The sequence below is a fragment of the Dromiciops gliroides genome, chromosome 3 (genome assembly GCF_019393635.1).
Source record: "Dromiciops gliroides isolate mDroGli1 chromosome 3, mDroGli1.pri, whole genome shotgun sequence".
In the NCBI taxonomy this organism is placed as follows: Eukaryota; Metazoa; Chordata; class Mammalia; order Microbiotheria; family Microbiotheriidae; genus Dromiciops; species Dromiciops gliroides.
Window position 1 is genome coordinate 158,505,636 of NC_057863.1, and position 26,576 is coordinate 158,532,211.

Genomic DNA, 26,576 nt, shown 5'->3' on the forward strand with positions numbered 1-26,576 from the left:
CGTTTGATCAATTAGGTAAGGACTCTTAATCTTCTGAATTTTAGTCAGTTCCTTTTATATTTTGGAAAGAAGACCTTTATCAGAGAAATTTGCTGTGAAAATTTTTCATAGTTAATTGTTTTTCTTTAACTTTACCTGAATTGGTTTTGTTTGTGCAGACACTTTAATTTCATGTAATAAATATTGTCTGTGTTATCTTCTTTGGTCCTCTCCCATTCATCTGAAAGGAAATTTCTTCCTTGTTCCTCTAATTTGTTTATGATATGATTGATATTTTATAGTATTTCACTCCAGCCTTGTTTCTTGATCTCCTAAGAGCACTGAGTCCCTAAAATAACTATCAGCTAAAAAAAAAGTGCATATGCATTCAAACAGACAAGTTATATGCCCAGTGTCTGCTCATAAATAGTAGGGTCTGAACTAGAGAGATTTTTCAGCTATGCTTAGGTTATTTGCATAAATAGAGTTTGACTAGTTAATATCTAAGGCCTTCTCCAACTCTAAAATTCAGTTACTTGCCCTGTCCAAGCATGTAGAAACTTTGTTACTCTGGGAAGTATGGGATTTGGGGAATTGCTATAACATAGCTCAGTAATAGACTCGTGGACGTCCATTTCTTACCTCCCACATTCCTTGTGGAATTTTTTATTATTTCCAAAGAAGTATCTCTTGTCCCCTCCAATTTATTTCTTCTTTCTCCCAGGTCCAAATGGTCTAAACCCGTGGTGGCAAACGCAAAAGGAAACAGGGTTCCAAAATCATTCTGGTGCATATTGACGTGGAAAAGCACATATTGATACTATCTATCTTTTATTATATTTTATTTTTTCAGTTTTTTTTTTTAATTTTTTTTTTTATGGGGCAATGGGGGTTAAGTGACTTGCCCAGGGTCACACAGATAGTAAGTGTCAAGTGTCTGAGGCCGGATTTGAACTCAGGTACTCCTGAATCCAGGGCCGGTGCTTTATCCACTGCGCCACCTAGCCGCCCCCAGTTATTTCTTAATAATATTTTAATCTGGTTTGGGGTGTTGTGGAACAACTGGAAGTGTTGTGGACCTATGAGGGTAGGAGTGTTTGACTCCTCTGATCCAAATCTCTTGATGTAACCACAAACTTAGCCTCTAAGCAAAGAGGACTTCTGCCACAATACCTTAGTTTTTATTCCAGTGTGTGCAGTCAGTCATCTGCTTCTTTTAGTTGGAATAATTGCTCATCAAAACGACACTTTGCTTGCCTGCTACTTTGGAGTCTCAGAAATCAGGAAGAAAAAATTAAGGGATGAGGGGAAAATGAGAGGAATATGAAAAAAAAAAGGTTGGTTAAGTAGGTGTAAAAGAGAATAGTGTAGAAAGGGAAATACAGTAGGTTATAGACCAGGTATCCTGCATGTAATAAAACAGACTGCAATTGTGACCAGATTTGAGGTTAAACATAGGATAAAGCTGAACAGGAAATAAGGTTGAAGATGAAAGAAAAGAAAAAGAAGGGAGGGTATAGGCCTTTAAAAGTAAGCTAATAAAATCAGATACGATATAATTCAACCCTATCACTCCACTCCACCCCCAAGAATAAAAACTCTTAGGGACTAGACTGGTCATGCTTTGTATTTTATTTGAAAGATTCAAAGGAAAGTTTCCTTAATAAATTAGAGAACTTTGAGAGAGGAGTGTCTTTGCTTTTCTATCTGTATCTCTTCTACTTTGTACAGTATTTGGATCACAGGGAGTGCTCATTAAATATTTTTTCATTTATTTCATCTAGCTAGCTAGCTATCCATCCAAATGCTTTGGATAGGATCTTATCTATGATTATTTTAAAAATATTACAATTTTAGAGTTTGAAGTGAATCTACAGGTCATCTAGCCCAACCCCCTCATTTTATAGGTGATGATGCAAATCCTTTAAGGGGAAATGACTTGTGTAAGGTGAAACAGCAAGTAAGTGGTAGAATAAGGGCTTGAACTTAGGTACCACCAGTGCTCTTTTCATTACACTGGAGAGAAAGTTAATTTTTAAATGGAAAAGAAAGTAGCAGTAAGGGACATCTTATAGGAAAAAGTGAAGAGGGAGGTGGCATTTAATTAACAGACAACATATTATGTTAAAGAGGGGAAAATATTTTTACCATGAGTTGACTAATACACTTAAATAATTCTCAACTAGGGGCTAAAATACCATAAATTAATGTTATACTAAAGTTTTTCAGTGTTTCTTCAAGAGATAGCATACTTACTTTAAATGGTTTGTTCAAAGAATCCCTATATATGTGATTCATTGTTCACTACTCTTATTTTGCATCTTTGTTTTTATTGTGCCTCACAAAAGTTGTTTTAAAGTGGAGTGTTTTGTACTTACTTCCTTTTTAAAGGATATAGTCATATATCTATATATGCCAAATGGGCAATATACTATATGACTATAATATGGATATTTTATTTCTGTCCTAACAGCTGGATGACTACCTATGTAGCTTCTTTATCTGTAATTTTTTTAATGTACTACAAAGTAGCATTTTTCACAAGGATTTTTTTTCTGTTCTCTGCGGTGAAAAATTGAATTCTCTTTGGTTTTAGCCTACTATATACATCTTGGATATTTTGAATAGAAAATAAGGATATTTTAAATCTTTAGACCATTCCTGTTCAAGATAATAAAAACTTTAAAGCAAAAAAGATAGAATGGAAATCAATCCATCTCTTTTAGTTGTATGAAGAAGGACTCTATTTTTTTTCTTTTTTCTTTTTTTTTTTTTTTTCTGGGCAATGGGGGTTAAGTGACTTGCCCAGGGTCACACAGCTAGTAAGTCAAGTGTCTGAGGCCGGATTTGAACTCAGGTACTCCTGAATCCAAGGCCGGTGCTTTATCCACTGCGCCACCTAGCCGCCCCCGAAGGACTCTATTTTAGGGACAGGATAAGAAAGACAAAACTAGATGCTTCTTTTAAGAAAGAAAGAACAATTTTGTTTGAAAAATTTTGTTCAACTCTATTTGATAACTAAAGGAGCAATTCAATTCACTAATCATTTATTAAGTACTTATAACTTGGCAGGCACATAGGTACCACACTAGAACTACAAAGATAAAGTGAAATAATCCTTGTCCTCCACAGAGAGGTATAATGTGGTACAGTGGAGCATGTTTGAAGAAATCACTGGGCTCAGTAGTAATATTTATTAAGGTATTAGGTGGTTTGTCCTTCTTTCTTTTTTTGTTTTTGTTTTTTGTTTGTTTTGCATGGGGCAATGGGGTTAAGTGACTTGCCCAGGGTCACACAGCTAGTTAAATGTCAAGTGTCTGAGGCCGGATTTGAACTCAGGTACTCCTGAATCCAGGGCCTGTGCTTTATCCACTGGGCCACCTAGCCGTCCCCTTTTCCTTCGTTCTCTTTTTTTTTTTTTTTTTTTAGTGAGGCAATTAGGGTTAAGTGACTTGCCCAGGGTCACACAGCTAGTAAGTGTCAAGTGTCTGAGACTGTATTTGAACTCGGGTCCTCCTGACTCCAGGGCTGGTGCTCTATCCATGCGCCACCTCATCTGGTCTCTTTTAAAAGATCTCCATTGGTATAGAACTTAGAATTTATCATCTCCCAGGGTAGACTGTTTTACTTTTTCCAAAATTTGACTTTAGGTTGATTACTTCTAGTTCTGTTCTCTGTGGTCTACCAGGACAGGTCTAATTTCCTTTTACACGTAACAGCTCTTCCAATACTTGAAGACTGTTACTTATGAGGCACTACTCCCTGCCCTCAACCCCCCTCCCGCCCAAAAACAAAGAAACAAACAACAACCACCAAAAGCAAACACCAAAAACCCTTTTTCTCAGATTAAACATCATTTAAGTGATTCTCCTCTGGCATATCACTTGTCTCTTCACTGTCCTAGTCACAGTACTTCAAATGTGGACTAATAGGACAGATTATAGTCAGCTCTTTGATTTGGGGACACCATGTAGCCAAAGTTCATTTTAGCTGTTTTGGCTACCATGGCACACTATTGACTCACATTAAACTTGCAGTCCACTTAAACTGCCACATATTTTCATAGCAACTATTATCTGGCCAGCCATTTCCTTAATTCTACCCCCACCCTCTGTACTTATGAAGTTGCTTACTTAATCCCAAGTGTAGGACTTAATATTTATTCCTATTGAATATTGTCTTCTAAGAGTTGGTCCATTGTTCTACCTTACCCAGATCTTTCTTGGACATTAGTCATTAACATTTATTCCATCTTTCAAGATTGATGAGCATTTGTTTTATATCTGCTTCCCAGTAATTGATAAAAATGGTAAAGAGCAGAGCCAGAAACATATTCCTAGAACAAAACTTCTTAAACTGTGGGCCTTGACCCCATAGGGAATCACATAACTGAATGTGGGGGTGGTGAAAAATTTGGCAACAGTAAAAGGTTATGTGTACCTATTTTACATACCTGTATAACCAGGGTCGAGTAAAAGTTTCTTGGGCAAAAAGGGGTTTTGAGAGTGGAAAAAGTTTAAGAAGCCCTGTCCTAGAAATGTTACCACTAGAGTCAAACTTGCAAATTGACATAATGAAAGTTTGTTTTGGTCTGTCATTCAACTAGTTTTGAATTTACATAACTGTACTACAGTTGTGCTTCTAAAGACTAAACTTTTTTCCCCACAACTTTATAGGACAATAGATTAGAGCTGGAAGGGACCTTAGAGATTATCTAATCCAGCCCCATAATTTTGTAGATGAGGAAACTGAGACCCAGAGAAATGTGTTTTACCTGGCATATAGTAGATGCTTAATAAATGTTTGGTGATATATTGCCCAGAGTCTCACAGTTAATGGACGTTAGAGCCAGAATTCAAACCTAGGCTCTCCAACTCCAAATCTGACACTCTTTCTACTGTACCAGGCTAATCTGAAGCAGCACATTTTTGGTTCCTTCATTTGTCCCTAGAAATAGTAGTAATTCTTAGGTTTAATAATCTCTGGAGTAGGTTCTTCTTAAGTCACAAAAAGATAGATGTTGTTCAGTCGTTGTTTTCCCCAGTTGTGTTGGACCCTTCATGACCCCATTTGCAGTTTTCTTGGCAAAGATACTGAAGTGGTTTGCCATTTCCTTCTCCAGCTCATTTTACAGATGAGGAAACTGAGGCAAACTGGCTTAAATAACTTGTCCAGGGTCACACAACTATAAGTGTCTGAGGCCAGATTTGAACTCAGGAGTCTTTCTAACTCCAGGCTCTGCACTCCATCCACTGTACCACTTAGCTGCCCTAAGATAACTTTAGTTGGGAGCAACATTTGACTCCTGATTCCATGCAAATTTGACTGTGTTTTCCTTAAAAGGTATTGAGGACACCTCTAATCGATTCACCCAAGTGAAGCTCTCTTGCTTGAGGGGCCCATCTCTTTGCACCACCCAAACATCAGAGAGGGTTCCCTAGAGTTCCTAGATCCTGTTACCTGTTCAGATGATGGAATATTGTCAACAGCCTGAGTCTTGAGTTTCCTGAGCCAACCAAGTCTTGAGCATGGTTTCAATACCTTTTAAAGAGAAGCAGGCCTAATTTAAAGGGGTTGGGATAGTGTTCTTAACCACAGTTGTTCTTGACTACGTTACTACACCTCATCCTCAAGCCATTTCATTACCTGCGACATCTTCATTAGTCCTCTGAGCAGAATTGGATGACTACCTATGGGTAGTGATTGTTCATTGGTGCGCAAAAAGCTGCTTCCTCAGGTCAAACTTTTATCTTCTGTGAGAAGAGCCTTATACCCATTTTGTTACTATAAAGTTCAATGTATTTTCTTTCCTTCTTTGTCATTGTGAGAATTTTCCATGCTCCAGCCTCCTATTAGAAGTTAAGATTTTTGTCTTTTCTTCTTTTTGTTTTATTTTTCCTTTGAAGTACCTCTTCTATTTCAAGGAATACTTTGTTCTCCTTTGTCAACCTAGAAATTAGAGACATTTTTCTAACCTTTTTGCCTTCTGGAGTGAACAGCAACAGTAGCTGCTAACTTCTAACACTACTTAACCTTCCCTAGGGTGTGGACCAGACACCCAGGAGGTCCCAGAGCAGCTTCAGCTTGGGGTTCCCTCAGCTATCTGAGAATCTCTAGGAGTAAGATAAAAGTACATTTTGTGCCCACCTAGCTATATCTTGGACCTGGGAGAAACACAATTAACACAAGAAACACATAAACAGTCAATTGAAACAAATTTCCACATCAGCAACATCTAAAAAATATTTGTCAAAAAACAACAACAAAAATAAAAAATATTTGCCTTATTCTGCATTTTGATTTCTTCATCTCTTTCTCAGGAGGTGGCTAGAGTATTTCATCATTAGTCCTTTGGAATTAGGCCTGGCTGGTCATTACTATGATGAGAGTTTATATACCATAACTTGCTAAGTCACTCCCCAATTTATGGGCACTTCCTCAGATTCCCATTCTTTGCCATCTCAAAAGGAGCTATAAATATTTTTGTATATCCTTAGAGTTTGTTTTGCTACTTTCCACTTTCCTCCCTTTTTCCCTTTCCCTCTTCTTTCACCTGTTAATTGAAATGTATTTCTGTATCTGATTGTGCAAACATGTGTGTATTTGTATTCCTTCTTTTGACCAGTTAAGATAAAAGTGAGGTTCAAGTGTCAGACATCCCTTTCCTTCCTTATTTCTATAGATGTCTACTTGTGCTCCTCGTTTGTGAGTTAATTTTCCCTACTTTCCTTTTCCTTTTCTCCCATTACTTGTCCTCTCTCTTTCCATTCATTTCTTTTTTTTTCCATTCATTTCTTAAGATCATCAAGACTTATATCTTTTTTTTTTTTTTTTTTGGCGGGGCAATGGGGGTTAAGTGACTTGCCCAGGGTCACACAGCTAGTAAGTGTCAAGTGTCTGAGGCTGGATTTGAACTCAGGTCCTCCTGAATCCAGGGCCAGTGCTTTATCCACTGCGCCACCTAGCTGCCTCTACAGTTTTATTTTCAATGGGAGGAAAATGACTTGCAAAGGACACCTGGGTCAGAGTCCCGCCCCTAGTGGGGATGCCCGAGGCAGTGTGGGGAGATCTCAGGACTTATAGGAGTGGCTGTGCAGTGAGCTGTAGCCCTGACAGTGAGGGGTAACTGCAAGAATGTGTCGAGTTTGATTCATTGTAGGACCTTCCAAGTTTGTCCAATGCTTGTCTTTGATCAGAGAACACCTGGTGATTTTGCCAGAGGGTAAGATCATCCAGAGGGCAGTCGCAAAGAATTGTCTTGCCAAGCTTAGGGCACAGCTTGCCTCCTGGGCTTTAGCTCTGGAAAAAGGCGGGGGGTTGCCTTTTGTCATTTCCCTCTTTTAGCTAAAGGAGGGGGTCTGAAAGAGCCCCTACCCTTCTGGTTAATGACCACAGGAGGCCAGTTGGGTCAGCACTAGATACTGCCTAGGAGGGGACCTACTGGGGAGTGTGTGTTCCAGGCATCGTTGCTACATATTTGCTTGCAAAGCAGAAAAGGGTATGGGGGGGGGCAGGATGTAGAGGGAGAAAATGCCAACACATTAAAATCAGGGCCTTGGTGGTTGAGCACAAAACAAAAGGGAAGAGGAAAAAAAAAAACCTAAGATGGTGTATTCAGCCTTTGTCCAGAATCTTGGGACAGCTGTCCTGTCTTGGTGTCATCTACTTTTGGGTCTCTACCAGACAGATGACACTTCAGATTCCTGGAGGGTTCTGCCATCCACTTAGGAGCAGGGGCTTTCTTCTGATGATCCAGGGGACACACCCACAAGTTTGGCAGCTGTGGGAGTAGTCACAAAGACCTGGCAGGAGTCCTTTTGGTTAATTGCACACAGGCATGGTCCAGTTTCCTAGCCATGAAGGGCTAGGTTTAAACTATGCAATGAGGTGGGCTTTTTTCATAAATTCATAATCATAGTTACGTTAATGTCAGATTACAGATCAGACTACTTAAAGGGCTTATGATAGACTAGTTTTGACAAAGGAGATTTACATGTCACCAAGGTGACCGTGAAAACTCAAACATAAAACATCTTGAAACAAAAGACCAAAGCAATAGAATAGTTATCACCAATATTAAGTCTTCTTGTATCCTAGTGATCCATCTCAATGTCTATTTAACCAGTACATTTTGAGTTCCAGATGTGTCATGTAGTTTTCTAGTCCCTAGATATTTTTTCTTGGACAATAGGCTTTATTCTCAGGACAGCTTTGAAGGGGCTCTGCTTCTCAGGTTCCAAACCTAGAGGTTCCTAGAGAATTTTGCCGATAACAATACTTAATATAATTTGGTACAATCACTTAAATTTGGGTTCTCCGATCTTGAAACTTAAGAGGATTTCAGTTTATATATTCCATTTGCTTTTTTTGTCCTTACCTAAATCCTGTAACTGATATAAAAATCTTTTGTAAATTTGTGTCCAACTATAAAATGAACTCTCCTGCCTTTTAATATTATCAGACAGATACCTTAAAAATGGGAAAATAATTTCACTTTCTTTACCATTATCGATATAATTTATGTGTAAAATGCAATTAATCCTTAATTAATAAATTCTTAATCCAATTTTGAGAACCTATTACCAAAATACTCAAAACCTGAATTTCCGTGATAGATACGTTTGGAAGCCGATCATATGCATCTGTACATAGTTCTTAGAAGAAACAGTTTAATCCTGTTGCTTTTCTCAAAATTTACTATTCCATTTATTTAGACTTATTACTTTGCCTAATCATTTATCCCCTTAGGAGGATATCATCCCTATATTATAATTTGACCACAAATACAGATTAAAATTGTAATGTTCATATTTGCGTCTTGTAATAGTTACTCAGAGATGTCCCAGTATCAGTTTATTATTTAGTAGATTTAGTATTGTATTTAAAGAACTTCTTGATTATAGAAATTTGCTATAAAAAGAAAAAGAGGGACATAGTTATATCGATGTCATCTATTCTTATGAGAAAAGTGCCTTAGTTCTGTTTGATTCCAGGAATGAGTCATATCTGGCAAGCAATCATGTAATCACAGGGTGTTAAAAGCAAGTCTCAGGATTAATTAACGAGGTAGGAATTTTCCTTCCAGAAAGGAAATAGCACAATGGGGAAATAGAGTCATGAGGATCCTACTTTGGGCCTGTAAAGTTGCTATCTCTAAGGTGGCTAAAATTCTAGCTAAACTGTCTAAAAAATCTATTGAGTGGTCATCATAAATTAGAAGCTTTAGCAAGAGTTTAGACCTGTAAGTATTTATTAAGGAGCATAAGAATTTGGAGAGGAGAGAGAAAGAGGCCAAGATTCCTTCACCTATCTGTCTCAGGGAGCTGTCTCAGCTCCACTCAAACCAAGGACCCAGGTGAAAGAGAGGCCATTCCCGCCTTCCTCCCCCCAGAAGCCTCCTCTGAAACAGGAAACAGGGACACACACACACACACACACACACACACACACACACACACACACACACCTCCAAGCTAATTGGCTTGTAGCTCTGATTGACAAGTCGAACAGGCAGCTCTACAGAAGTAACTTCCGGACGCCAGGCTGACCTTCAAAATCCCAGAAAAGGTCAGTTCTGGACGCTGAAGTCACCAGCTTGTCCTCACATGGCTTCTCATGGCGGAGCTTCCCTATAGTATCTCTCCAGTAGGGGGTGCAATTCCCATTCTTACAGGCCAGGCCAAAGTTGTTCCCAAAACTTGCCCAGGCACCAACATCTACTGTTAGTAGTTTCCCACAGCACATGCCATTTTCTACTATTGGCTTCATGACAATACAGACAACTATCCCTGTAATCAAAGATCAAAATAATAGTAAATTACAGTCTCAGAAATTTTTACCTTAAATAGCAAAATTTTACTAATCACAGATTAGGTCTTGATTATCTTTCTTGATGTTTCCTTAAGAGTTAACATTACATTTACACTTATAAATTAAAAATACCCATATTCTGGGGCTTCAGGCATACAGCAAATACTTGATAGCTGACTCATCATTAATGTTTTGGAGCTACATCTTTAAACCATTATATACACTTTCAAAATAGCCAAGATTTTCAAATGAAAATTCACTATTATAGTAAACATCATTATCTGCTTTATAACAAAATATGCCTCATTAGATATTTAGCAGTTTTCAAATATCTATTCTTTTGTCATATCCTTTTAAAAGCCCAATTCATGTATAACAGCATCCAGATTAAAGTTTTGTCTAACAGCATTCCTGTTAATATGGTCACTCAAATTTTATAATATAAGATAATTTAGAAAAACAATAATAACATAAATAATATCATGCATTTAAAACATGAACCAAAACTTCAGATGACATCAATTGCATTTTCAAATTATCCCATATAAAAACCTTTGACATTTTAAAACCACTTTTAACGTTAACTGGCATGGAACAATTACATTCAATTAAAGAAACAATAATAATATAGTGCCTAGCATATCCTGGGCACTATGTTAAGCACTTTACAAGATCATTGTATTATTTTGATCTCATAACTACCCTGGGAGGTGGGTACCATTATTATTTCTCCCTTTACAGTTCAGGAAACTGGGGCAGAGATAATATAACTTGCCTAAGATTGCACAGCTAATAAATTTCTGCAACCAGAATGTAATTCAAGTTTCCCTACATTTTTCCAGCCAATTTTTTCCACACCTGTATTTGGGATACTAATCTGAGATGAGAGAGACTCTGATCAGAGATCTTTGGTTTAAGTAATCTTTTCTCTTTTCGTGGTCAGAAATGTTAAAAAAGGCTTTAACAAGCCGTTGCTGTAAAGTGCAAACCTTTGCCTATTTTTTTTTTCTTTCTTCACTCTGGGATTACTTCCAAACCAACTGCCTTCCTTCATTGCCCTAGAACAATGAAGCTATCAATCTTCAAGGGAAGTGCCATCTACTTTTAACTTTTATGAAATTTAATCCTTATTTTTCTTTAAGATGATTCCTATAGAGTGGTACCCTAAAATTTACTAAGATATTTCAGAAGGAAGTGTCAGGTGTGAGAATCAGGGTGCCCCCCCACCCCGAAAGACATTGTGAGAACCAGGGCAGCGCCACCCTGAGGAGAAAGCATATGACTAGTGTCTGTAAGTTACATCTATTCATAGAACCGCCTGTAAGTCATATCAATCAATGCTACCAGGCAATTAGCTTGGAGCTGTGTGTGGGGACCCTGCCTGGGTGGGCCTTCAGGGAGCTTCTGCTCAGGGAATATGGGGGATCTTTCTTTTTGGTTAGAGGTTGAGGTAGGTGCAGTTGCAGGTGCAGGGAGCTAGGGTCTTTCCTTCTGAACTCCATGTTCTCTTTACTAACCCCTATTATACTTTAATAAATGCTTAATGCCCCAAAGACTGGTGCTATGAGTTTCTAATTTAAGATGACCACACATTAGATTTTTAGTCATAGCAATTAGATTTTAAACTTCACGCTGGAATTGCTCAAAATCCCAGGAGTTGTTTCCTGCAATCTTAAAATAATCTTTAAACTCCTTAATGATCTCCAAACTTTCAGAATCTGCTAAGATATTTTTAGTGGTTCTACACACTTTTATTATCTGACTTTATTTCTGTAATTCCAACTTAACTAATGTTGAAATGAGAAGAAAAGTGTTTTGCAGATTTTTTCTCTCTTTTTTTATAGCCTAATCTTCCTCAGAAAGCTTAAAGTGGGACTTTGTCCTGCTTACTGGGACAATTGATTCAAGTATGAAAGTTCATTAGTCTTTCCCAGTGTTCTACACTCTTCAGTTACAGCCCATAGAAGTTTAAATCTTTCAAGGTAACAGAATCTACAAGCAGCATATTTTGTCACACCTAAATACACACTCCAGACTCTTGTAAGTAGACATTTGCAATAAAGAAACAAATCCCACCACCCTCTGATTGATGGAAATCAACAAGTCAGGATATTTGGAAAATGTTTGTTATTGGACAGGCCCCAAAGGGGTATCTCTTCCCTACCAAGGGTGATGCTCTTCCCCTTTCAATCCCACTTCCCTTTGCTTTCCTGTTTCTGTTAGTAGTTCTGCAGTTTTCTTTTCCCCCTTTAAAAAAATATGCATTTGGCAGACATGAATATAATTATATACAAAGAACAAAGGCTGTGTGTGTGTGTGTGTGTGTGTGTGTGTGTGTGTGTGTGTGTGTGTGTATTTTAATCTGATCCCTTTCTGGGCTTGTGTTATCTTTTTTTATATTTTTAAAATATTAATGTTTTCTTCTTTTTAAAAAATCACTATTCCCCAGTAAAAGCTCTTTCTTATAACAACTATAGTCAAGCAAAACAAATTACACATTGGCCTTGACTGAAAGAAAATGTTTTATTCTGTACCTTAGTCTGTCACTTCTTTCTGTCAAGAACTAAGCAGCATGTTTCTTCATAAATCTTGTAAGAAGGCCATTATCAGTTATTGCATTATTTAAAGTTAAGTCCTTGAAAGTTGTTCTTAATATTTTTGTTGTCATTAAATAAATTTTTCTTGTTTTGCTCACTTTGAATTCTTTTATACATATTTTCTCAGGTTTTCTGCCCTTTTTTTTAAAGCATTCTATTAATTTGTATACCTTAAGTTTGGTCATTTGTCAATGAAACGGACACCCATTTGTTTCCTGTTTGGTTTTGCTACAACACAAAAGCATCATTTTCCCAGGCTCACTTTTTTTTTTGCTTACTCTCTATATGGCCAAGTTCTGAACTTCATAAATATACCTTCTCTATGATTTTTTTTCTTCTTTCTTTTCTTTTTTTTTTGGTGGGGGGGAGGATGAGGCAATTGGTGTTAAGTGACTTGCCCAGGGTCACACAGCTAGTAAGTGTCAAGTGTCTGGGGCCAGATTTGAACTCAGATCTTCTTGACTCCAGGGTCAGTGCTCTATCCACTGCGCCACCTAGCTGCCCCTTCTTCTTTCTTTTTAAAAAGCTTTTACAAAGGAATATTTACTTCATGAGTATAATAACAAATATACAAACATTCTCTTGTTAGCTTTAGTAGTACAAGCAGAAAAACTTGATAAATATGATGAAGAGGAGATTTTGGAATCATACTCAGTGGGGTGAAATGCTTACACTAAGAGAATCACACAGGAACTGAGACCTGCTGAGATTAAAGTAGATTTACATCTTCTCTCTAAAGCTCATTCTGAGGTGAGTGGAATGGCAGGCCAAATCTCCAGCACTACCTAATAATTTAAAATATTTTTATAGATAATAAAAATCCTATCCCACAATAACAAAAAAAAACCAAAAACATTTCCATATAGAAAGAGAGAGAAAAAGGATTATATGAGAAATATCTATTATGTATGGCTTTCTTTGCTTTGAAAAAAACATAATAAATTCAACATGTTACTTTCAAAGTTTTCCTCTTTATGTTTTCCTCTGAACTTTCTTTTTTCTTTGCATTTTAGAAAATAGGCTTCAACAACCCTTTTTTATTTCTTTTCCTCTTTGGAGGGGAGGGCAAGCAATAAGTCTTCCTTTCCTCACAAATCTCTGAGCTCCAAATTTTAAAAAAAAGGAAAAATAATCCTTGTAACAAATAAATAAAGTCATACAAGACAGATCTACATATTTCTCATGTCCAAAATGTGCCATTCTTCACCTTGAGTCTATTACCCCATCATCATTATCCTTTTGGTTGGTTAGTGAGTTGGTCGTAGTTCTTAAGTTTTTTGAAGTTGTTTTTCTCTACAGTGATGTCACTCTATATTGTTTTCCTGCTGTTTTCTCACTTCATTACTCTGCATCAGTACATATAAATCTTCCCAAGTTTCTCTAAAACCTCCCCTTTTTATCATTTCTTATGCCAAAGTAATAGGTTTTGGTTTTTTTTAACATTTATATGCCAGTCATTTGTTCAGCAATACTTCCCAGTTCATGCCTTCGTTTCTAGTTCTTTGATACAACTAAAAGAGCTGCTAAAATATTATTGTCATATGGATGTTATGCCTTTCTTTGATCTCTTTCAGGGTATAGGCACTGCTAGTAATACTGCTGAATCCAAGGTTTTAATGATTACTAATTGCTTTCCTGAATGGCTAGACCAAGTCACAGATACACTAATACTATTTTTTTTTTTTACACTAATAGTATATTAATGTTCCTCTCTTCCTGTGGCCCTTCGACATTTGTCATTTCCCTTTGTCCTCTTGTCATACCTGATAAGTGTGAGGTGTATCAGAGTTGTCAAAATTTGCATTTCTTTAGTAGTGTTTGAGAGCATATTTTCCTATGGCTGTTGATAATTTGGACTTTAAGAACTAGTTGTTTATGTTCTTTGACCGTTTTTTCTTATCAGGGAATGGTTGTCATTATTTTAATTAATTCCTTATATATTTTGAGTATCAGACTTAAGAAGGTACTATTTAGATTGTACTTTTTCCTCTCCTTTTTATTTTTGCCTAATAATATTTAATAAAATTTAATTTGTGCAAGTTAAGTGCAGTATCATGCAGTTGCATTGTACCTAGTATTCTGGTAATTTTTCCTTTTTGCTTTTACTCTGTTCTCACTTCCCTTCCTCTCTCAAAAAAAGAAAGAGCCCTTAAAACAACTGAGTAACTCAGGAAAACATCCCCACTTTGTCTATGCCCAAAAATATTGTCTCTTTATGAATTATAAGTTCATCACTTCTCTTTCAGGAAGGTCATAGAATAAAGCAAACATACTCAAAATTGTCTGGTTTATCTGTATTCCTGATGAACTTCACTGTACTCTCATTTATATTTCTTTTTTGTTGTTTTTGTGGGTTTTTTTGGTTTTTTGGGGGGGGGTGTGAGGCAATTGGGATTTTCATTTGTATTTCTAATTGCTTTAAAGGCCCCTTTTTTTTCTCTTAAAACTTTTTTGATGATGTTATCATTTGCACCCCTATTCTCCAAAAAATATTTGAAAGAAAGAAAAACAAGAGAAATCCCCACGTTTGCCATTTTTTAATGTATGTCTCATTTTTCACCTTGAGTTCATCATCACACCACTGTCAGGAGATGGGTAGCATATTTCAGCTTCTTGTGGTTTTTTTCCTCAAGAAATCACTTGCCAGGATTTATCTAGGATAAGTCTTTGCAGTATTAAAAAGTTTTAAACTTTCTTAACCTAGCAAAATTGAACATAAAAGGAAATATGACTATAGTGTCACAAAACCATTAAAATATAAAAATAAAGCAGTTTATGCTGGGCTTTCCTCTGCAAAGACCTCTGTTTTCATTTTAGCCTAAGGTTTCAGTTCTTGATTAACAGAAAAGTAAACTGTATTCCCTTTATATGGTTGGAGAAGTAGTGAAAGCCTGAATGTTCTCTCTAGATGCACCAGGTAGCTAAAGAAATAGGTTTCTCCTTATAGCATGATATAGAAAAAGAGACATTGTATCTGGAGTTTGAGCACTTGGATTTAAAGTCTTAGTTTGACTATTGTATAGGAGATATTAAATTCTTTCAAGTTATTAGAATATGAGGATAATGGGGATAAGCTTTATGAAGAATACAGAAAGTTGTGCAATACAAAAAGTATTAAATAAAGTTTATTGTGGGCACATGGAATAAATTTCAATAAAACTAATCTGGACTTTAATTGTAAAATGATAGAGTCCAAGATGTTATATATGCAGGAAAGGAATTTAAGAGAATGTTTCTTGAAGACATTGGTTCAGTGTGTTTCTACAATTAAGAACACTGAAGGAGGAGTACCTGAGTTCAAATCCAGCCTCAGACACTTAACACTTACTAGCTGTGTGACCCTGGGCAAGTCACTTAACCCCCATTGCCCTGCAAAAAAAAAAAAAAAAAGAACACTGAAGGATACCAGAAATAAAACATTCTATATATATGTACAGAATCATGGGTTAGCCTACCTAAGTTGTTTCTGTCCAAACCTTGAGAAAGGCTTTATGACCTAGAGAGGAGAATGCATGTTTAACAAAATCCTTTTAAGTACCAGAACTAAGGAGTATATTGTGAAACTTGAAAGGGGAGATTTTAGGATAAACAGTACTACTTCATACAGTAAATAGCAGTCTAAGTGCTGATACAGACTTTTTAAAAATAGGTTTAATAACCTTATGAGATTAATTTATGGGTAACAAATTATGATGATATTTTGCTATCCATTGGGATTGTAGCTATGGATTGGTAGAAAAAACATTGGAGTCCAAATTGAGAAGTATGCATTCTAGTTCCCATTTTTATCAAATTTGTTAAATTTTTTCTTTTAAAAATATTTTATTTTTTTCAATTACATGTAAAAACAATTTTTAATTATTCATTAAAAAATTTAGTTCCAGATTCTCTTCCTCTTCTTAGCTCCCCCTTGAGAAGGTAAGCAATTTGATATAGCTTATACAGTCATGTAAAAACATGTTTCTATATTAGCCATGTTGCAGAAGAAATTACAGACAAAACAGAAACCCAAGAAAAATAAAGGTTAAAGAAAGTATGCTTTGAACTATATTTAGACTCTGTCAGTTCTTTCTCTGAAGGGGGAGAGCATTTTTCTATCATAGGTCTTTCAGAATTCTCCCTGATCATTATATTGCTGAGATAGTATTGTTATTGTGTACAATGTTCTCCTAGTTCTGCTCACTTCACTTTGCATTAGTTGATGTAAATTTTTCCATGTTTTTCTAAAAACATTATATTCATTATTTCTTATAGCACAATAGTATTCCATCAAAATCATATGCCATGGGGCAGCTAGGTGGCGCAGTGGATAGAGCACCGGCCCTGGAGTCAGGAGTACCTGAGTTCAAATCCGGCCTCAGACACTTAACACTTACTAGCTGTGTGACCCTGGGCAAGTCACTTAACCCCAATTGCCTCACTAAAAAAAAAAAATCATATGCCACAACTTAAAGGCATCATTTTTCAAACATATAGAGAAATAAATCAAATTTATAAGACTATAAGTTGTTCAACTATTTCCTGGTTGATGACATCTCCTCAGTTTCCAATTCTTTGCCATCACAAAAAGAGCTGTTATAAATATTGTTGCACATGTAGGTCTTTTTCCTCCCCTCCCCTCCTCCTTGGAATATTATAGACTTGGTGGTATTTTTGAATTAAAGGATATGCACAGTTTCCTAGCCCTTTCTTTGCCCATAATTCCAATTTGTTCTCCAGAATGGTTAGATCTGTTCATAATTTCAACAGTGGCTTTTTGCATTTCTAACATGTCATTTCCCTTTTCTATCTTATTAGCCAATCTGATGGGTATGAGGTCGTACCTCAGACTTTTTTTGATTTTCATTTCTCTAGTCAATATTGATTTAGAGCATTTTTTCATGAGTATAAATATCTTTGATTTCTTCATTTGAAAATTGACTGTTCATGTTCTTTGACAATTTGTCAGCTGGAGAAAAACTTGTAGTCTTAGAAATGTGATTTATTTCTCTATATAATTTGAGAAATGAGACCTTTATCAGAGAAACTTGCTGTAAAAAAATTTTTTTTATCCCAATTTCCTGCTTCTAATGTTGGCAGGATTGGTTTTATTTGTGCAAAGCCTTTTAAATTTAATTTAATCAAAATTATCCATTTTACATTCCATAATGCTATCTATTATTTGAGCATAAATTCTTCCCTTCTCCATAGATGTGATAGGTGTACTATTCCATGCTCCCCTAATTTGCTTATGTTATTTCCTTTTGTGTCTAAATCATATAATTCACTCTGCTATCTGATTCCATTTTCTGGGTAAGCTTGTCCCATTACATTCACAGTTTTGATTACTAACTCTCCATCATATTTTCTCCCATTTATCCTCCTCTCTCTCCTTTCATCCTTTCCCTCCTCAAAAGTTACTTCTGACCACTAGTTCCCCTAGTCTTCTGTCCCTTCTTTCAGCTTCCCCTCCCCCTTTTCTTATTCTCCTCCCCATCTTATTCTCTGTAGGGTAAGATATATTTCTATACCCAAGTGAGTGTGTATGTTATTCGATCTTTTAGCTGTTTCCAATGAGAGTAAGGATCAAGCATGGCCCACCCTCTCCTCATGCCCCTCTTTCCCTTTTACTTGAAAAGCTCTTTTGCACCTCTTTTATGTCAGATAATATACTCCATTCCGCCTCTCCCTTCTTTCTCCCAGTGCATCCCTCTTTCTCACCCTTAAATTTTGTTTTATTTTGTTTTTTAATATTATCCCTCCATAGTCATCAACTCATACCCACGCCCTCTGTTGTGATGTTCAAAAAGGTTCAAGAGACATAATTTCTGGGTAATTTAATAATTGTATTAATAATGCCAGTATTTAAATAAAAGGATGGTCATTTGGCCATCTCTCTTAGACTCTTCATGGTGGTGGGTTCACAGTTTATATGCCCTTTGAAGAGTAGGCATTCTTGAAGGTGCCAATCAACTTTTTTTCTTTATTTGGTTAATGAGAGTGTGGGCTATATTATAATGAGGATCTTGGAATAAATGACTTGGGTGACCCAAATCTTGGTCAAAGAGACGTAACAATGTCCATATCATCTGTCTGACAAAAGGGAGAATTAGCACTTTGCAGACCTATCTGAGCAAACACAATGAGCAGGAATGTACCCCTTAGATCCTGGCTTGGGTAAATCTTTTAGAAAGATTTCCCACACTGGTTCATTTCTGGGTGAGGAAGTAGAAAAGGTGGAAAACCTTGTTTCTGATTGAATAATAAGTTATTAATGATAGAGAGAAAAAATCATTTCTTATACTATATGTATTCCTTCTGAGTGTCCTAATAATGAGAAAGTACTTAGAAGTTCTAAGTATCATCTTTTTCCTGTAGAAAAGTAAACAGTTAAACTTTATTGAATCCCTTATGATTTCTCTTTCCTATTTCTCTTTTTATGCTTCTCTTGAGTCTTGTATTTCAAAGTCAGATTTTCTTTTCTACTCTGTTCTTTTCATCAGGAATGCTTGAAAGTCCTCTATTTTATTACATTTTCATTTTTTCTCCTGAAGGATTATACTTAATTCTTCTGGATAGGCAATTATTGGTTGTTATCCTAACCTTCTCCCCCCCCCCCCCAATATTATATTCCACACCCTTGGATATCCTTTAATGTAGAAGCTATGTCTTGCGTTAACCTTGACTGTGGCTTCACTATATTTGAATTTTTTTCTGGCTGCTTGCAGTATTTTCTCCTTGACCCAGGAGCTCTGGAATTTGGCTACAATATTCCTGGGAATTTTCATTTTGGGATCTCTTTGAGGAGATGATCAGTGGATTCTTTCAGTTTCTACTTTACCCTCCAGTTTTAGGATATCAGAGAAGTTTCCTTGACAATTTCTTGAAATATGACATCAAGGCTCCTTTTTTAATCATGACTTTCAGTTAGTTCAGTACTTATATTATGTCTTCTCAGTCTGTTTTCCAGGTCAGTTGTTCTCCCCCCCCCCCCTTTTCTTGGGGCAATGAGAGTTAAATGACTTGCCCAGAGTCACACAGCTAGTAAGTGTCAAGTGTTTGAGGCCAGATTTGAACTCAGGTCCTCCTGAATCCAGGGCTGGTACTTTATCTACTATGCCACCTAGCTGCCCCCCTGTCAGTTGTTTTTCTAATGAGATATTTCACATTTTCTTCTATTTTTTCATTCTTTTAATTTTGTATTATTGTTTCTTTATGTCACCTGGAGTTATTAACTTTTATTTGTCCAATTCTAATTTTTAAGGAATTCTTTTCTTCAGTGAGCTTTTGTACTCCATTTTCCCTTTAAATTCTACTTTTTTTTTTTAGTTTTTTTTAGTGAGGCAATTGGGGTTAAGTGACTTGCCCAGGGTCACACAGCTAGTAAGTGTTAAGTGTCTGAGGCCGGATTTGAACTCAGGTACTCCTGACTCCAGGGCCGGTGCTCTATCCACTGCGCCACCTAGCTGCCCCTAAATTCTATTTTTTAAGAGTTTTTTTCTTCAGTGAATTTTTGTACATCCTTTTTTCCATGTGGCCAATTCTAATTTTTAACAAATTCTTCTCTTCATTAGATTTTTGTGCCTTTTTTTACCATTTGGCCTTTTCTGTTTTTTAAGGTTTTATTGTCTTCAGGGGATGTGTATGTGTGTGTGTATGGGATTCCTTTACCACACTGTTGACTTCTTTTTTTGTGATTTTCTTGTATCATTGTCATCTTTTCCCAATTTTTCCTCTGCCTCTCTTATTTGATTTTGTTGTTGTTGTTTGCAGGCAGTGGGGGTTAAGTGACTTGCCCAGGGTCACACAGCTAGTAAGTGTCAAGTGTCTGAGGCCGGATTTGAACTCAGGTACTCCTGAATCCAGGGCCGGTGCTTTAACCACTGCGCCATCTAGCTGCCCCCCTCTTATTTGATTTTAAGATTCCTTTTTCACCTCTTCCAGAAAGTATTGGGGGGGGTGGGGGGTGAGTCCAATTTACATTTTTCTTTGAGACTTTGCATGTAGCTGTTTTGAAATTGTTGTCTTCTTTTGAGTGTTTTTTTCTAATTTCCTGTCAGTATATGTTCAGGTTCTTTTATTGTTGATTACTCATTTTTCTAGCCTATTTGTTAACTTTTTAAACTTGATATTGTGAGAATCAGAGTGCTACCAACCTGCTGAGAAAGATATTGCAGGGAAGCTCCACCATGAAAAGAAAGCACGTGACTTAGTGTCCGGAAGTGACCTTTCTGGGGTTTCGGAGGTCAGAGCATGTCAGGAAGTGATGCCTACCGCCTGTGGGTTGTGTCAATCAGAACTACCAGCCAGTTAGCTTGGAGCTGTGTGTATGTGGACAGCCCTGTTTCCTGTTTCACAGGAGGTTTCTGGGAGAAGCCTGAGGGAAGCGGGGCGGGGGGTGGAGGCGGGGGGGATCTTTTCATTTCTGGACTTTGGCTTGGTGGCAGGGGCAGGCAGAAGAGGGAGAACTTCACGTGGGCTGTTAGGGAAAGGCAGGTTTTTCTCTTTGGCTATACTGAATAGATCCAAACTAGGGTTTTCCTCTCTTTTTTCACTAACTTTTATACACTTTAATAAATACTTAAAGGCTAAACTCTTGCTAAAGCTTCTAATTTAAGGCAACCACTCATTAGATTTTAGACATCACAGATAGAATTTTAGAGCATACAATATTAAAGTTGGACTCTGCACCCAGGGTGGAGGGGGCACTGTCCCAAGCTTCAAGTTTTTTGTGCTGCTGTTTTCAGAGTTAATTTTGAGGGTCTGTTAGTTTTCAGTTCTTCCAAGGTGGTATGATCTAAGGAGAAATGTGGGCACCCCTCTTTTGGCCTGTGCTTTGGTCTGCCGGTAACCACAAGCACTCTTACATCCTGGAATTGTGTCCAGTGCCCTCATTTCTGATAGTGCTCTTCCTTGTCCTGAGATTGCAACCCAGACCTGCATATGAGCAGTAACAGACAGGGTACCGCTCCTATTGCCAGCAAAGGGTCACTTGTAATCTTCTCACCAGTTGTCTAACCCCCTTACATTCTGTGAGCTGAGACCTCTGGAAGCTACCACCTTAGATTCAGTGTGTTGTGTCTCCATCCTTGGTTTTCCCCCCACCTACTTACTGCTGGACTATGCTCTACTCTCATTCTAGTGAGACAGACCTTTCTTACCATCCTTTCAAGCTATCTTGGGCTGGAAAATTGTTTCACCCTGTCCTTTTGTTGGTTCTGCCACTTCAGAATTTTGAGGTGTTATTTTAACATTGTTTGGCAGGGGATATGGGAGGGCTCAGGTGAGTACTCACCTTTATTCTTCCCCCTCGAAAATTTTAATATCTTGAACTTCTAGTTTTTCATTTGTAATATGAATGGATTGAAATAGACACTCATTCTTTAAGAGCCTATCCAGTTTACAATCTTAACCTAAAATTTTAAGATTGAATTGAGAAAACAACTGGGATCTAGTTGCAATGCCATCCAGTACTAGCTGACTCTGTGACCTTGGGCAAATTGCTTAACTTCTATTCCTGTTTCCTCATCTGTACAATGAACTATAATACTTAAAAAACCCATTTTACAGGGGATTCTGCTGATAACCTAGTGAAAAAAATGTATGTAAAACACCATATAAATAATATAAACTGCTATTACTAAGGAAGACAATCTTGTTCATTTTTAACTGGGGGTCAGTGTCAATAAACCAAATATTTGACTTATATTTGGTTTTTCTTCAAAATTACCTGTTGTGTGAACTGCCACCTCAGTATGACTGCAGAAAAAGAATGTAAAAGTTACATTTATGGGGGCAGCTTAGGTGGTGCAGTGGATAAAGCAGTGGCCCTGGAGTCAGGAGGACCTGAGTTCAAATGTGACCTCAGACACTTGACACTTGTCCTAGTTGTGTGACCCTGGGGAAGTCACTTAATCCTCATTGCCTGGCCCAAATAACAACAAAAGTTACATATATGGCTCCATGAAGTCCACAGGGACTAAAGATAGCTATTTATCAAAGATACTTGCATTCATACTATACAGCACCTTTACCATGTGAATCTATCCTAACCTCCATATTTTCAAATAGCACCTTTCAGTCTGAGCAAAGTAACAGGCATACTTGCTAGCTTTTAAAAATTGATTTTAATGGCCATGGTAACGAACCTTTATTGATAAGGTGGTGATCAAATATTTGGGGTGTTTTGAATCCTAAAATATTAAGAATAATCCTTGGGGGAGAGACTGTTTAGAAATTAGTGGTATTTTAGGAATTCAGGATTTTTCTTCCTATAATATTAAGTCTTACTGTTATGAATAAGACTTCTCTTATGTCAAATCGTCATTGTCTTCCTCTTTCTCCCTTCCTACTTGTTGACTAAGAATTTCATTTTTAGTGTTGTGTTAATTTTTATGACCAATACAGAATTAATTCCAATAAGCATTTTACGTGAATAAGATATTTGATAGTATTTGACTTGTGAAAATATTGTGTCTAAAATGTATCAAAAATAAATAATTTTAATTGCTTAGGAATGAGATACTGAATTTGGAAAACTAACATTTGTATTTTTTTAAAAGTTGTTAATACCATCAATACTAGTGAAGTGAAAATTGCATAGAAAATATGCCAATATAATTTCTAAAATTCATGGAGGTAGAAAAGGCTTTTACAATATTTAGGACTTTTAGGCAGTGTTAAAACTTCTGGTACAGTTTAAATTCAACCAAGTTAAGCTTACCTTAAGTAAACTTAGTATGATTTGTAACTTAAGTAAAATGCTTAGAACACTCCATGTTGTTTAGTTCCATGTTTCAGACACATCAAACAAACTATTTTTAAATTCCAATCATGGTATATCTTTGTCACTGATTTTCAGCATACAGTTGTTTGTTATCCTAATTCTGTATTTCATCATTTTCAGTCTGGAATAGAACTGTTTGTGAACAGGCTTGACTCTGTGGAATCTGTTCTTCCTTATGAATATACTGCGTAAGTGTTTTCAAGTTTGTTTATATGTAAAGTTTTCTATGTCTCATCAAAAGATGCTTGCATTTGAAAACTTTTGTTGGTATTTTTTCCCCCACAGAGCATATAGAAATTTGGCTTTTTATGTGCTGGGCATCGAAAGTTTTAAAAGGAAAGATTTTTAGTTACACAATATTAAAATATGAACTTCATTTTTGTCTGGTTTATTCCATGAGATACACAGTTACTCATTAAAATGTTGATTTCCTTCTTGTTTATCTCATTAGAAACCAAGGTACTTTTAGTTAAAACTATTTGAGCATTGTACCATGACACATATAGTTCTTTATTTTAAATTATCTGCTAAGTTCTTTAAACGGTTGTGTACAACAATTTTGTTAGCAGATAGAAATGGAGAAGCAGAATTTAAAGTTGGTTGGTCTTTTTAATTACTTAGGAAATAAAGGAATTTTGCCCCCCAAATTAGGAAGAACTAGAGAATCTTAGAGCTGGAAGGAACCTCGACATTATCTAGTCAAGTGTTTATTGATCTTCAGTACTTGATAAATTTTTATATAACTGTAAAACTTTTTTTTTAATATGGGCATTTATTTCTTAAAACCTACAAACTTTTTAAAAAGCCTTCTTCCATCTCACTCTTCTTATCCCCTTCTTCAGTACTTTTTTCTTTTGGGCCTCCTCATTTTTTTAACCCTTGAGTTACACAGGGCAGAGCAATTGAGAAGTTAGGTGTTTTACTTGTCTGGAATATAATCTGGGTTAGGAAACAGTGATCCACTCTACATTTTTATTTTAAGGGTAACTGGAAGCCCATTAATATTAAGTGACTTACTCATACAACTAGTTAATAGCCAACTGTGTCACACAAGTCCTAGTCTATTACTTATTCCACTATGGCACACTATTTTCAGTCTAATATATGTGCCTTTGGGAACTAGAACTTACTTGGGGATGAATAAAATGCCCCCCTTTTTATCATGTACAGGAGAAAATAGTTTGAAACCAACAAAAAGAAAACAATCTCGAGTAGCTTAAAGAGATGGCCTTTAGTTTATATTTCATAGTAGAGCAATATCATTTAGGAGCATAAATAACCCAGATGAGATTCTGACTAGAAGGTTTATCAAGGTTTTGCACTGAAGTAGAAGCATTGAACATCACTTCCTCTCATCATGAAATCTGTTATTTTACTTAAGATAATTGGTGTATGTATTTTGTTTAACTTTTTTTTATCTTGTTGAAAAACCAATGTTTTTCTTCTCCAGGTTTGATTTTTGCCAAGCAGCAGGAGGAAAACGTCCATCCGAAAATCTTGGTCAGGTATTATTTGGGGAGAGAATTGAACCTTCTCCATATAAGGTTTGTATTTACCATTATATATGTTTGTGGACATGTTTTAATTATTCTTGAATTTTATCAACATAAAAATTCACTGGTGTACATTTTATTAAACATGATGTAGGGTAGGGATAAATCAGCACATGAGGACACTGTTAGGCATAGGTAGCAGTATTAAGTGTGGAAGATAGTAATGCTGAAATATTTTTCTAAAGTAGATCTTAAGAAATTCTTGTATTCTGCTGTATTAGAGATTCTTAGTTATACTGACTAATTTGTGTTTCAAGGAAACAGCTGTAACATCCATTCTGAGACCTCTTTTGTGTTTGCCTAGGGATTAACAAAAGGCTAAAAGAAGTCTTTCTTGAGAACTGACTATTGCCCCTGAGCTGTTGGTATAGAATAAAGTTACAGACTTCAGACAGATCAAAATCACAGAGGAAAAGACATCAAAAGCCTTCATCCTAAGGAGGTGTTTTGATCTTTAAAAAATAGGTTTGAAGGAAAGATTACTCTCAAAAATAAAACTTTATATAGAATAATTTCCTATTTGTGAACAGTGACTCTTTTCCTTCACCACACAGTAAAAAGTATTTACTATTAATAGTATAAACTTTATGTGAGTGATGTAAAACTGTGAAGCAGGGCAGATAATCAAATCTGAAACAAAGTAGAACAGAAAGGAATTCTGGATCAAGCATTATGGATATGAATCTGATTTCTTCCTAGATCTTTTTAGGTTTCAAGATCTAGACCAAAACAGATGATCATATTATAGAACTTGGAGAATGTAAAGGGATCCAATCAAGTCTAACTCTTCTTAATGAGGAAACTAGGGCCAAAAAACAGTTAAGTGCTTAAAGTAACTTAGCTAGTTTATGGCAAAGCTGGGGCAAGATGCTTTTTTCGTTATATCATGAAGTTTCTATTTCTGCATTCTATTTTGCCCAGAGTTCTTTAGTTTAAAGTATACTGCCTTGTTTTATTATTTAGAAGTACAGTAAAATTACAGCTTACCTACAGCTCAGAAGCATATACAGTGTGCCCCTAAAGTCTTAATGCAGTTTTATGCTTAAATGCTCCCTTAATTAAACACTTCAAAATATGTATTTTCATATATTTTTCTACTGATTTCATTTTTATTTCATCAACAAGATTAAAAGCTCCTTTGGGAAAATATTCAAATTTTATAAATATCTATTTATAAAATTCTATTTATAAATAGGTATTGAAGGAAGTAATAAAAATTCTATTCAGAGATTCATCTTGAATTAGAATTTGTTTCATAACAATGAAATATGCCCATTTATAAAACTATAGTATGTTTTATCACAGCATACCATATTATACATTTAAAATTGATTGTTAGGCTAGTAAGTTGAATTAATCTAGAAGAACCCTAAATTTGCAGATCCTTTGGTTTAAAAAAAAAAACATGATTTTTATTCTAAATTTTGTTTACTCACAAGTAAAATCTTGAAAGTTGACAGAACAAGAAGTATTTTGAATGTAAGGGATAAAGAGAAACATTGGCATTAAATTAATGAGGTTTCCCACAGCACCAATTTCTATGTTTATTTTAAAAAGCCATTAGATTATTCTTCAGAAAACATTGTGGTTATTTTTACTATTGATAGAATAATCCTCCATTATTTTCTACCTTTTTGTTTTTGTTTTCCCAAAACCAAATTGAGATTTTGTGGCATATAGACTGACTGAAATCTATATGGGTTGTCAGACTAGAATTTATCAAAAAGAAGAGAGAAAAATATTGTTTACCAAACAGGAAAAAGATTATGAATGCCTTTTAAGAGTGCAGAATACAATTAAATTTTTCAATCTGCTTAAAGTATTTCTTGTTATGAAGGTGTAACATATTTATGATTAAAGTTCACTTTAAGT

General features: G+C 36.0%; 1 protein-coding gene across 1 annotated transcript in view; it reads left to right on the forward strand.

The window, feature by feature from the left end:
• The window catches only part of TM9SF2 (transmembrane 9 superfamily member 2), an 80,277-nt gene that overhangs the window by 6,871 nt on the left and 46,830 nt on the right, over positions 1 to 26,576 (forward strand). The window contains 2 exon segments of the mRNA XM_043994199.1: positions 23,272 to 23,339; positions 24,602 to 24,695. Coding sequence (XP_043850134.1) covers positions 23,272 to 23,339; positions 24,602 to 24,695 — 162 coding nt within the window.